The sequence below is a fragment of the Zophobas morio genome, unplaced genomic scaffold (assembly GCF_036711695.1).
Source record: "Zophobas morio isolate AGI-343-1 ecotype UQ-CSIRO unplaced genomic scaffold, CSIRO_AGI_Zmor_V1 ptg000054l, whole genome shotgun sequence".
Taxonomy (NCBI): domain Eukaryota; kingdom Metazoa; phylum Arthropoda; class Insecta; order Coleoptera; family Tenebrionidae; genus Zophobas; species Zophobas morio.
This window is the reverse complement of record NW_026972159.1, coordinates 4,343,510-4,357,648: the sequence shown is the minus strand read 5'-3', so window position 1 is coordinate 4,357,648 and position 14,139 is coordinate 4,343,510. Positions and strand designations below refer to the sequence as shown.

The following is a 14,139-nucleotide window of genomic DNA, read 5'->3' as shown; positions in this document are numbered from 1 at the left end:
TTGAAAAATCCAAAAATTGAAGAATAATAAAACTAAAATATCCCAGAACACAAATATCGAAAACCTGAAAAATGGAACAAAAATTTAAGAATCAAACAAATCAAAATTTTTAAAAATCGAAAATTTGCAAAACCGAGGAATTGAAGAATTGGAAAACTGATAAAGTAAAACATTGATTAGTCGAGAAATCAGGACATGGAAAAATAAAAAAAAAAACAATTAATCTTGAAATTGACAAATCGAAAAGTTGTAAAATTTAAAAATCAAAAAATTGAAAAATCGTAAATATGAAACATCGGAAAAATGAGAAATCGAAAAACGAATTGGCAGAGAAGTCGAAAATTTGGAGAATCGAGCAACTGAAGAATCTAAAATTTGAAAATGGAGAAATTCAAAAGCCAAAAAATTGAAAATTCGAAAATTTGAGAAATCGAAATCATCGATGTTTAGGATAAAAAATTCATAACGAATTCGTAAACCACAACTTCAGGTCTTTTACTTTTTACTATTTAAATAATATTTACTCGGCTAAACTGTAAAGTGACGTCACGAATTCCTGAAGGGCATGAACGGATAAATTTTGATTAATGATTTACCATCCTATTTTATCGTACGCTAGGGGTCAAGAAAGAGTGTCTATGTCTATGAATAGTTGACCTACAGTAGAATCGTATGACCTGACTTGGCTTGACTTGAAATGATCTGAGCTAATTTAAACAACAACAAAATTTAAGAATAAACCGAATCGGCGATTTTAAGAAGTTCGAAATTATCTTGATACAAATATACCACACGATGAGCCCTCAACTAGATACCTACTATCAAAACTTTGTAATCATATGTACATAATTTTTTATTCTCCCATGGGAATTCCCTGTTCTGAACAGACTTAATTTAAGCATTCTTTTCAAACCCACTTATTACGCTAAGAGAACCTGTGGTAATTATTTACTACATAGGAAGAATATAAGTATCATTTTTAGACACTGTTGTACGATGCATTTTTAAAGCCGTCCAATTTCTCTACTGAAGCCATTAGACCGAAAAACCCGTCCGACTGCACTCAGAATTTTCCATATCATCCAGCAGCTCCAGCAATTGCTTGTTTGACACGTTCCATTCGCCTCTGCATTCGATTTAGTCCTCGTCCGGAGCGACTTTTACTTCGATTTTTCTCCGCTTTTAATGACAATGTAAATGACTCCTGCCGCGAATAATTTTACACGTTCGTGTAAAAACTAATTAAATCCCGCCGTAATTTCGGAAGCGCGTTTCTTCGAGTTTTAATTTGAGCAATTACGAAATAAATCCCTCCTCGCGAATGTAATTTAGTCATGTTTTTGTTCGTTCGTTTTATGACAGTTAAAACGAAAGTCGGACATATTCGCGCACTAGCCCCGTCTCGGCCGAGATAATGGAAATTCCGGCAAAAAAGAAAGAAACTGTCATTGGAGGCATCCATTAACGGACATTACGTTTCGTATAGAACTTCATTAAACGGAACATCAGCCGAATGTTTATTATTCCTTCCCGATGGTTTAATATCCGAGGTCCGTGTTGACAAGATGTAAGAAATTATTTAGACAAGTTCGGGGCGGAAATTTCGCGTGTTGAGTAAATATGGGGCCGGAAGATTGTTACGGTTGCAAGTTAAACACGTCTGGGAAACGGCACCGAAAATGGCCTCTCCTTTAGTTAAGACGGCGAGACAAAATTACTCCCATAAAAGTATGATGGATTATTTATTACCTTTTCTCCACTGTCTGATGGAAGGTAGAATGTGAGCACAGTGAGGAACGAGATGCCCATGCAGGGAATGATGATGTTCACTGTATAAAACAAAGTCTTTCTTCGCATCGTTATATTGAAAGTTATATCGAGATATGGCTCATCACAGCACGTGTAGAATTTTTCATTTCTGCAAAAGAAAAAACACATTACACCACGAACAACTTTTCTTCGGTTTGGATTTGGCACCGGGGAGATTTGTGGTCATAATAGACACTCTCTTATCGATATCTGCCGGATTAATATTCAAATGATCGAGTCCGGTACGCTAAAGCGCAATTATTATTCTGATGTGGCTTTAATCACATTTGGAGCCTTTTGTGAATACTTCGAAAGTGGGTTAAAGTTGAAAGGGAGTTATGGTAATGACTACGAACTAATGGTTGTCATTAGCGAAGCAGGTCGCAACTTGTTTGTGCGTCACTGCTATTTATTTTAATGGTTGCTAAGTTCTTATTTTAAATTAATTAAATTTATTCGCGACCAAAAACAAAAAATCGGTTGATGGTTATTGCTACAGAACTTCCCGAGCCCCTGAGCACTAAATCCCGCTTCTTTGAAAAATTACAATTTTTGGCAATTTTTGTTTTCTGATAACCTCTAAATAACAGCTTTTTCGACTAAATTTTCCAATTCCTCAATTTTTTTTTGTTTCTTCAGTTTTTAGATTTGCAATTTTTTTGGTTTTTCTTGTTTTTTTTGCTATTTTCCAATTTTCCAAATTTTGGAATTTTCAGTTTTTAATTTTTCAATTTGCAATTTTTGGTTTCGGTTTTTTATTTTCTTTATTTTTGCAATTTTTTGATTTTTCAATGTTCCGATTTTATAATTTTTTGTTTTTCAAATTTTTCGTTTCGACAATTTTTCGATTTGCAATTTTTTAATTTTTTGTTTTTTTTTGTTTCTTCAATTTTATGCATTTCGAATTTTCGTTTTGAGATTTTTTAGTTTTGCGCTTTTCAAACTTTTGATCATTTCAATTTTTAAACCTTGCGACTTTTGTATTTTTCAATTTCTCGAGTTTTCAATTTGCAATTTTTCGTTTAGGGTTTTTATTTTGTTTATTCTTACAATTTTGAGATTTTTCAATGTTCTGATTTTATAATTCTTTGTTTTTCTTTAGGTTTTTAACTTTTTTTGTTTCTCCAATTTTAGGACATGCATGTTTCCGAGTTTTCATTTTAAAATTTTTCAGTTTTCCGATCTTCCAACTTTTGTATATATATTTAAATTTTTAGGTTTTGGGATTTTTCAATTTGTACCTTTGCGATTTTCCAGTTTTTAATTTTTCAATTTTTCATTTCCTCAGTCTTTCAATTTTTGCTTTTTCAATTTTTCATGTATTTTTGTTTTTCAATTCTTCAATTTTTAGGTAAATCATTTTTTCATTTTTTTCTTTCTTCAGTTTTTCGATTTGCAATTTTTCGAATTTTCAGATTTGCAGTTTTCAATTTTTGGATTTTGCAAATTATCGATTAGATTTTCTCGAGTATTCAATTTTTAATTTTCAATTTACTGATTTTTCAATTCTTCATTTCCTCAATTTTTCGTGTGCAAATTTTCAATTCTTCAATTTTTCAGTAAATCAACTTTTCATTTTTTTGTTTCTTCAGTTTTTCAATTTGCAATTTTTCGAGTTTTCAGATTTTCAGTTTTCAGTTTTTGGATTTTGCAAATTATCGGTTAGATTTTCTCGAGTTTTCGATTAATTTTCAATTTACTGATTTTTCAATTCTTCATTTCCTCAATTTTTCGTATGCAATATTTCAATTCTTAATTTTTTTTGTTTCTTCCGTTTTTCAATTTGAATTTTTTCGAGCTTTCAGGTTTTCAGATTTTCAATTTCTAGATATCGCAAATTTTGGACATAAGTTTCTCGAGTTTTCAATTTTTAATTTTTCAATAGATTTCCTCAGTCTTTCAGTTTTTTCGTATGCAATAATTTTTCATTTGTTTCTTCAGTTTCGTAATTTGCAATTTTTCGAGCTTGCAGGTTTTCAGTTGACAATTTTTAGATTTTGCAAATTTTCAATTTGAGTTTCTCGAGTTTTCAATTTTTAATTTTCAATTAGCTGATTTTTCAATTCTTCCATTTCCTCAATTTTTCGTGTGCAAATTTTCAATTTTTCAGTAAATCAACTTTTAAATTTTTTTTTCTTTAGTTTTTCAATTTGCAATTTTTCGAGTTTTCAGGTTTTGAGTTTTCAGTTTTTGATTTTGCAAATTTTCAATTTGAGTTTCCCGAATTTCCAATTTTTACTTTTTCAATTTACAGATTTTTCGATTCTTCATTTCCTCAATTCTTCGTATTCAATTTTTCAATTATTCATTTTTTTTGTTTATTCAGTTTTTCAGTTTGCAATTTTTCGAGCTTTCAGGTTTTCAGATTTTCTATTTTGAGATTTTGCAAATTTTCGACTTAAGTTTCTCGAGTTTTCAATTTTTAATTTTTCAATAGATTTTCTCAGCGTTTCAGTTTTTCATTTCCTCAAATTTTGATCTGAAATTTTTCAATTTTTCAATTTGTCAGTAAATCAATTATTCATTTTTTTGTTTCTTCAGTTTTTCAATTTGCAATGTTTCGAATTTTCAGATTTTCACTTTTCAATTTTTCGATTTTGAAAATTTTCGATTTGAGTTTCTCGAGTTTTCAAGTTTCAACTTTTCAATAGATTTTTCAATTTTTCACTTCCTCAGTCTTCCAATTTTTCATTTCCTCAATTTTTCATGTTTAATTTTTCAATTCTTCATTTTTTTCTTCACTTTTTCAATTTGCAATTTTTCGAGTTTTCAGGTTTTCAGTTTTCAGTTTTTGGACTCCGCAAATTTTCAATTTGACTTTTTCGAATTTTCAATTTTTAATTTTTCAATTTACTGATTTTTCAATTCTTCATTTCCTCAGATTTTCGTATGCAATTTTTCAATTCTTCGTTTTTTTTGTTTCTTCAGTTTTCCAATTTTCCAAATTTTGAAATTTTCAGTTTTTAATTTTTCAATTTGCAGTTTTTGATTTCGGTTTTTTCCAGTTTCAGGTTTCTTCAATTTTTCGGTTTCCGAGTTTTCAATTTTTCACATTTTATGGTTTCTTCAACTCTTATATTTTTCAATTTTTCGATTCTTTAATTTGCCATTTCTGCAAATTTTCGATTTGCAATTTTTCGTTTCGGTTTTTTATTTTCTTTATTTTTGCAATTTTTCGATTTTTCAATGTTCCAATTTTATAATTTTTTGTTTTATCAATTTTTCGATTTGCAATTTTTTAATTTTTCGTTTTTTTTTGTTTCTTCAATTATAGAATACGCTTTTCGAGTCTTCCTTTTGACATTTTTCAATTTTCCATTTTTCCAACTTTTGATCATTTCAATTTTTAAACCTTGCAATTTTTCTACTTTTCAATTTCTTAAGTTTTTTTCCTTCTTCAGTTTTTCGATTTGCAATTTTTCGAATTTTCAGGTTTTCAGTTCCCAATTTTTGGAATTTGCAAATTTTCGTCTTGAGTTTCTCGAGTTTTCAATTTTTAATTTTTCAATAGATTTCCTCAGTCTTCCAGTTTTTCATTTCCTCAAATATTCATCTGAAATTTTTCAATTTTTCAATTTATCGGTTAATCAATTTTTCATTTTTTTGTTTCTTCAGTTTTTCAATTTGCAATTTTTCGAGTTTTCAGGTTTTCAGTTTTCAGTTTTCAGTTTTTGATTTTTGCAAATTTTCAATTCAAGTTTCTCGAATTTCACAGATTTTTCAATTCTTAAATTCCTCAATTTTTTGTATGCAATGTTTCAGTTTGTGGGTATCGTTGGTGATTTAAAAGCGACGGTACGGTTTTTAGATTTTATTTCGTTGTTTACTGTTCGAGGGTGCCAGGGAGAAGAAGGAAGGGTGTTTAAAATGGTACACAGGTAAGCTCGGTTTCGAAGAGGTGGAAGTAGGTAAAAACGGAGTTTAGAAAATTCTAGAAGGGAAAAGAGAAAGTATGTAGGATCTTAGGGCAGGTAGACGAAAGATAGGAAGTATTTACATTTATACAATTACTATGACTGCCCTCAGGTAGAACACCTGATTTTGTGGGAACGGTTGTTCCTACAAGTTCTTCATTTTTTTTTGTTTCTTCAGTTTTTCAGTTTGGAATTTTTCGAGTTTTCAGGTTTTCAGATTTTCAATTTTTAGATTTTGCAAATGTTCGATTTGAGTCTCACGAGTCTTCAATTTTTAATTTTTCAATTTACAGATTTTTCGATTTTTCAATTCCTCAATTTTTCATGTGTAATTTTTCAATTCTTTAATTTTTTAGTAAATCAATTTTTCATTTTTTTTCTTCAGTTTTTTAATTCGCAATTTTCGAGTTTTCAGATTTTCAGTTGTCAATTTTTAGATTTTGCAAATTTTCAAATTGAGTTCCTTCAGTTTTCTATTTTTATTTTTCAATTTACAGATTTTCCAGTTTTTCATTTCCTCAATTTTTCATGTGCACTTCGTCAATTCTTCAATTTTTCTTGTTTTTCCAGTTTTTCAATTTGCAATTTTTCGAGTTTTCGAGTTTTCAGGTTATTAGTGTTTCAATTTTTAAATTTTGCAAACTTTCGATTTAAGTTTATCAACTTTTCAACTTTTAATTTTAGATTTTTTCTATTTGAAATTTTTCTTATTTTCTCAATTATTCGACTTTTCAATCTTTCGATTTTATAACTAGTTTTTTCAAATTTTCGTTTATTGATTTATTCGATTCGAGATTTTTCAATTTTTCAATTTCTTTGTTTCTCCAATTTTTAGATATTGCGATTTTTCGATTCTTTAATTATTCATTTTTTGAAATTTTAGATTTGCAATTTTTGGTTTCGGTTTTTCATTTTTTTATTTTTACAATACTTCGAATTTCAATGTTCCGATTTTTAAATTTTATGATTTTTTATTTTTTTATTTCTGAGGATATGCATCAAGTTTTCATTGTTAATTTTTAAGTTTTCCAACTTTTGTAGGTTTCAGTTTTTTGATTTTGAAAAATTTGAAATTTCACGAGTTTCGTTTAGGTTTATTATTTTCTTTATGTTTACAATTTTTGGATTTTTCAATGTTCCAATTCCACAGTTTTTTATTTTTTTAATTACAATTTTTAAAATTTTTCGATTTTCCGAATTTCCAACTTGTGGATGTTAATTTTTAGATTTTTCAATTTTTCATTTCTAGTTTTTTGATTTGCGATTTTTCGTTTAGATTCATTATTTTCTTTATTTTTTAAAGGTTTCGGTTTTTCAGTGTTCTGATTTTCTAATTTTACTTTTTTGTTTTCAATGTGAAATTTTTCAATTTTTGGATTTTTCAATTTTTCCATTTACATTTTTCGGTTTTTATTTTTACGATTTTTCAGGTCCTACATTTTTTAATTTTTCGTTTTTGCAATTTTTGACTTGCAATTTTTCAAATTTTCATTTTAAATTCATAATGTATCCAATAAAAATTTTTCACGTTTTTAGTGTTACGATTTTAGAAATTTTACATTTTTCAGCTACTGTATTTTAAAACTTTCTGATTTATTCGATTTTTCTATTCTTCAATTTTTCGGTTTTTCCATATAACAGTTTTTCGAATTAACAATTTTGACGATGTTATAATTTTTCAATTTAAAGTTTTTTGGTTTTCCGATTTTTCGATTCAATTCGTTTTTTGTTTTTCCCAATTTTTCAAATGATTCAGTTTTTCAGTAATTTGATTTTCCACATTTTCGACTTAATTATTTCAGATTTTCTATTTTGTCGATTTTTCAATTTTCCGATTTTTAAACTTTTAGAGTCATAAAAATCGAAAAATTCCAAAATTGTAACATTGGAAAATCAAATAGTTTTTCAATGTTTAGATTTTTCGTTTCTTTAGTTACTATTCGATTTATTGTTTTTCGGTTTTCCACTTTTTCGATTTTGCAACTTTGTTTTTTCGCTTTTTCGGTTATTTCAATTTTTTCCTATTTTTCAATTTTTCTATTTTCAACCTTTCGAATCAGAAAAGTAAAAAATTTGCGAAATTGTAAAACTGGAAAATCTAAAATGAAAAAGTATAAAATGAAAACTATCAAAAATCTAAAAATTGGAAATCATGAACCTGAAAAATTGAACAAACGAAAAATTGAAAAATCGAAATACTGAAAATTTAAGAAATCTGAAATCGCATAATTCAGAAATCCAAAAACTGCAGAACTGAAAAATTTTAAAATCGGAAAATCAAGGAATTCAAAAGTCAAAGACCGAAAATTTGAAGAATCAACCAAAAATTATAAAATCTGAAGAACACTGAATAAATAAAGTACATGAAAAAACCAAAATTCATAATACAAAATCGAGAAAACGAAAGTTAAAAAATCGAGAAAATGAAAAAGAAAAATTCGGAATTTGAAAAATTGAAGAAAGCAAAACTGAAATATCGAAAAATTAAGAGTCGAGAGTGGAAAAATTTGGAAGTCGAGAAATTGAAAAATTGAAAAAATTAACGTTCCAAAAACGGAAAATTCTGAAACCCAAACAGTGAAAAATGAAAAAATTGAAAAATTAAAAAAATGAAAAAACGAAAAATTGTGATATCAAAAAATTGTAAAATTGGAGAGAAAGGAAAAACGAAAAATTGTGATATCAAAAAATTGGTCGAAAATGCTGTAATAATAACAGAAGTTTTGGAGTTTATATGCGTAATATAAATCAGGACAGATAGACAGACAGACAGACAGACAGACAGACGGAAACGGGAGACCTATTTCTTAGTACTCTAGGGCTCATGAAAAGCTGAGAAAACACAAAAATTGGGAGTCAGTCGATGGACCCGATTACAATACTTCCTTAGATTACACTCGAGAAATAAAAACCAAAAACTATAAAATATCTCCAAATTCATCACACTGGATAATTAAAACAGACATATTTTAGTAAACTGATGCCGCTAATAATGTGAGTAGTTAAGACAAGATACACTTTCATCCCTCAAAAGCCGCCCCAACTCCCAAACTAAAAACTATTTTCCACGGCCCAGTTAACAGCCCCAAGAAAACTTCCTCGACTCCATCTCCAGGAAAGCTCCCACGTGGGCGTTTCCAACATCGCTTTCCACAAACCCCGCCATCAAGTATCAAGTGTCTTAATTTTTACACCGGTCGGACACTTACAAAGATCAATATCAAGCCCGGAATAAACAGATTTAATGGAGCGAAACTCCGGATGATGGATGGCAGACGTACGCGTCTATTTTGTCCGTGGATGTTGTTTCCTGACGATTATCTCAACGTCTTGCACAACTATTAATGATTAATACAGCGATATCCAAATTTCTGGAATACTAATTGGGGTCCTAATTACTGGAAATGGCTCGATTGTTACCATGGCATCCGCTGTTTGTGTCAGTACGTTTCAGAATTTAAAATTATTAAAGTTTTGCTATTTTCCTTATGGATTCTGTTGCAGCATTCCGCAGATAGCTGACCGACAAGTTCGAAAATGTAATAAAGCGGCCGATGTTCGCTGGAGTTAATTAAATCAGGGCGTAAAGGGAGTAGTGGTGTTCTGATGCTGTTTGCTGGGTAATGAAAAGTTATTGCTGGATTATTTGATTGGGTCATGAAGATGATGCTTTCAAAACCAGAAGTCCTAGAACTCCGGAGTTCACGGTTTTTTCTAATTGTACATATATAGAACAACATACTAGTTTTCTGATGGCTACGTGATTATCGAGTTACAAACTTTGAACTCTTGGTTCAATTTTTTATTAAGCAAGGAAAGTTTGTTAAATCGGTCTAAAACGAATTGTTCCTGTCGGAAATTTTGTCGGGATCATAAATCTGTTCATATTTTGCCAGTAATTCTTCGAACAATGAAGGAAAGATTTTGGAAAGTGCTTAGTGAAACGCGTTGAGAATTTTTGTGTGGGTTTTAATATTAATTTGTCAAATTTGTTCAAATGGCAGATATTCTTATCGAAATTTTTTGAGGATCGAGAATCAGCCCAAGAAAACATTATTTTCACTTAATGTTATCAAATAATGCTGAAAAATGGATTTTTTCGAAAATCTTTTGGTAAATTAATGCTTCTAAAATATATTTTCTCATTTAAAGTTTCTTGAAAATTCGTGAAAGGCATACGTTTAAAATTAAGACCCACCACTGACCCGGAAATGACCGGCATTCAGGCAAGACTTCTATCATTACGGGTACTAAGACCAAGTAATGATATGCATTGATTAGATTAGCAGAACAACTTTCGAGATTCTAGAATTACAGCATACAAATTAGTCTGCTATTATTCTCTAATCTCACCCCATCCCCAAAAGTCCAGCGTAACTACCGACCATTTATCCGCGCATCACATGAAAAGTGACCTACACTACTCTGACCTACTGGTGCTAATCTAATCTGACTGACATGATCAGACTGTTCAAGAAACTTACGAACAATATGACATGTTCCTATCCTAACAAAACAGCTTTTTGAATTTTGACAATTATTGAATCATTCAAATGCAAAGACTTTAAATTCTCAACTAAGCTATTTGGAACTACACCTACATTAGAGATAACTAGGGGTAGAATTGAAATTTTTTTAAGATTCAACATGGATTTCATTTCTATCGATAATTGTAGATATTTTGAAATCTTGGTGTCGTATGTTTGAATAATGTTGTTTGTGTTAGGAATAGCAATGTCAATGAGAATGGCTTCGTTCGTGTGTTTTTTGATAAGTATCATGTCTGGTCTGTTAGCTGTAATGTTTAAGTCTGTAAGTATTGTGCGATCCCAGTATAATTTGTATTTGTTATTTTCAAGGAATGGAGACGGAATGTAAGTGTAATAGGGTGTCGTATCTTCGATTAAGTTCATAAGTGTTGCTAATTCTTTGTGAATGATTTTGGCTGCGTTGTCGTGTCTAGCTTTGTAATCAGTTTGTGCTAGGATGCTGCAAGAAGAGATTATGTGCTGGATCGTTTCAGGTTTTGCTTTGCATAGGCGACAGCAGTCGTTTTTTATGTTCGGATCTTTGATGATGTATTTTCTATAATTCTTGGTATTGATTACTTGGTCTTGAATAGCAAACACAAATCCTTCTGTTTCGGCATACAAACTTGATTTTTTTAACCAAATCAATGACATCTTCTTATTGACATGATTTTCTTCTAAGTCTTTGTAGAATTTTCCATGTAGTTGTTTTTGTTTTAGCCCACTTATTATTTTATCTATTGTGTGGGGGGTGTGGATTTCTTCGGTGTTTGACAGATTTAAGGGTGTGTGGTTCAAATCTGCTCTTGTGATGGTGCGAAACATTTCATTTCTTTCCGCTCGTTTCAAGAAATACTTCTTCAAATCTGAGATTTGTCTCTGATATAAGTTTTCTAAGTTCTGGAAACCCCTTCCTCCATTCTGTCTTGGTAATGAGAATCTTTCAATCGACGATTTTGGGTGATGTCTTCTATACTGTGTGAAGATTTTCCTTGTTGCGATGTTTAAATTTTCAAGATCAGTTTTGGACCATTTAATGACTCCAAAAGAATATGTTAGCAGTGGAACGCAGAATGTATTTACTGCTTTCATTAAATTTTTTCCATTTAACTGTGTCTTCAATATTAATTTTAATCTCGCTACGTATTGATCTTTCAACTGTGTTTTCGTTTTGGTATGATTGATGTGGGAGGATTGACAGAAACCCAGATATTTGTATGTATCGTTTCGTCCTTGGGCTTCGATTATTTCCTTATTCTGGGTTATATGTGGTACTTGGTGTTGGACGCCTTTTCTGATTGCTTGGGTCTTAGATTTCTCAATACCAAAAGACATACCAATATCACCGGAAAATTGTTCAGTCAGATTTAATAGGTTTGTTAACTGATTTTGTGTACTTGCATATATTTTTATGTCATCCATATACAGCAAGTGACTTATTTTGTTTTCTCTTTGTTTGTTAATTCTTATATTGAACCCATAATTGCAGCTGTTCAGGATATCGGAGAGGGGATTTATTGCTAAGCAGAACCATAACGGGCTAAGAGAATCGCCTTGAAAAATTCCTCTTCGGATCATTATTGGGTCTGACTGAATTGTTTGTTCATTTAAGGTTATTTGGAGGGTGGTCTTCCAAAATTCCATGGAACATTTGAGAAAAGTGCAGATTTTAGTATCAATCTTGTATAATTCCAGAATTTTGCATAGCCTCCACCATTTTTATCAAAAAATTTAATTCGTCAAGTCGGCCTAAAAAACAGATATTTTGGTTGGAGATTTCTAAAAGACCTAAAATTTGTCATTATTTTCACCCTGTCTTATCAAATAATGGCGATAAACGTATTTTTGCGAAAATTTCTGTTGTTTTGACTATTTTATTCATATATCAAAATACTTAAAAACCCGTGCAACTGCGTCATAAATGTATTTATTTATGTACAGTTTCTTGAAAATTCGTGAAAGACGCATTCAAAATTAGCTATTTTTGTCCTGGTGCCTCCCCCATTTTTATGAAAAAAATTTTTTTTTAAACAAGTCTAAGAGAGAGAAATACTTTTATAAAATTTTCTAATGAACGAGAATCTGTTAATATTTTCTACACATGTTTTCAAATAATGATGAACAAAGCGTTTTTAGGAGAAAATTTATTAAATTTGGTAAAATTAGTGAGAAAATGGGACATTTCTCCAAAAGCCAAATTTATATTTCTGCGGATATTTTATTCAGCTAAGTAAAAAAATATTTCAAGAATTGTGTAATTACTTTGAAAATATATTTTTTCATTTAAACTTTCTTGAAAATTCGCCTTTCACGAATTTTACGTACGTTTAAAATTAATTATTACCCCGGCGCATCCACAATTTTTGGGAAAAAATTTTATTCGTCAAATCACTCTAAAAAAGGGACACTGTTCGGAAATTTCAACTAGATAAAAAATTTGTCACTATTTTCACTTTCACTCAATGTTTTCAAATAATGGTGAACAACGGATATTTACGAAAATTCTTTCAGTCTAAGATTAAAAAATCCTTTTCGAAAATTTTTTAATAAACCAGAATCTGCGATTATTTTCTGGGTATGTTTTCAAATAATGTTGAACAAAGCGTTTTTAGGGGAAAATTTATTAAATTTGGTAAAATTAGTGAGAAAATCGGACATTTCTCCAAAAGCCAAATTTATATTTCTGCGGATATTTTATTCAGCGAAGTAAAAACATATTTCAAGAATAGTGAAATTACTTTGAAAATATATTTTTTCATTTAAAATGTCTTGAAAATTCGCCTTTCACGAATTTTAGGTACCTTTAAAATTAATTATTATTACCCCGGCGCATCCACCATTTTTTGGAAAAAAAATTTATTCGTCAAATCACTCTAAAAAGGGACACTCTGGTCGGAAATTTCAACTAGATCAAAAATTTGTCACTATCTTCACTCAATGTTTTCAAATAATGGTGAACAACGGAAATTTACGAAAATTCTTTGATAAGGTTGATCCGAATAAAATTAATTTTCTCCAGTTTAAATTTTCTATTGTTTTGATTGTTTTGTTTAAATGTCAAAATACTTAATAACCGTGTAATTGCTCCAAAAATATATTTATTTAATAATTTCTTGAAAATTTTGAAACGCACATTCAAAATTAGTTTTTACTCTCTCGTCACCTCCGCCATTTTTATGAAAAATTTAATTTCTTCAAATCAGTCTAAGAGTGAAAAATCCTTTTTTAATGAACGAGAATTTGTGATTATTTTCTGGGTATGTTTTCAAATAATAATGAAAATAGCGTTTTTAGGAGAAAAGTTATTAAATTTTTTAAAATTACTCAGAAAAATTACTAAAAATTCTCAAACTTATATTTCTTTGGCTATTTAGTTCAGCTAACAAAATATTTACAAAATATGTACTTCTAAAATATATTTTTCCATGTAAAATTTCTGGAAAATTCGTGAAGGCATACATTCAAAATTAATTATGACCCCGGTGTCTCCACCATTTTTATTAAAAAAATTTATTGTGAAATCAGCTTAAAAAAGAGATATTCTGGTCGAAAATTTCAATTGGATCAAAAATTTGTCCCTATTTTCACTCAATGTTTTCAAATAATGGTGAAAAACTGATTTTTACAAAAATTCTTTGGTAAAATTGATCAGAATAAATTCATTTCTTCAGATTAAAATTTCTATTGCTTTGACTACTTTGTTCAGATATCAAAGTACTTAAAATAAACATGCAACTGCTTCAGAAATATCTTAATTTATGTACGATTTCTTGAAAGTTGGTAAAAGACATTTAAAATTTATTATTATTACAAGAGCAAGGTTATAAAATTTGGTAAAATTAGTCAAAAAAATTGTACTTCTTAGGCTATTTGGAGCAACTAACAAA

The 14,139-nt window shown here is 29.6% G+C and overlaps 1 protein-coding gene across 2 annotated transcripts in view; it reads right to left on the bottom strand.

Moving 5' to 3' along the window:
* Nachralpha4 (nicotinic Acetylcholine Receptor alpha4) overlaps positions 1–14,139 on the bottom strand; it is a 313,703-nt gene that overhangs the window by 41,252 nt on the left and 258,312 nt on the right. For both annotated transcript variants that reach the window (XM_064074499.1, XM_064074500.1), the window contains one exon: positions 1,750–1,918. In XM_064074499.1, coding sequence (XP_063930569.1) covers positions 1,750–1,918 — 169 coding nt within the window. The remainder of the gene's footprint in view (positions 1–1,749; positions 1,919–14,139) is intronic.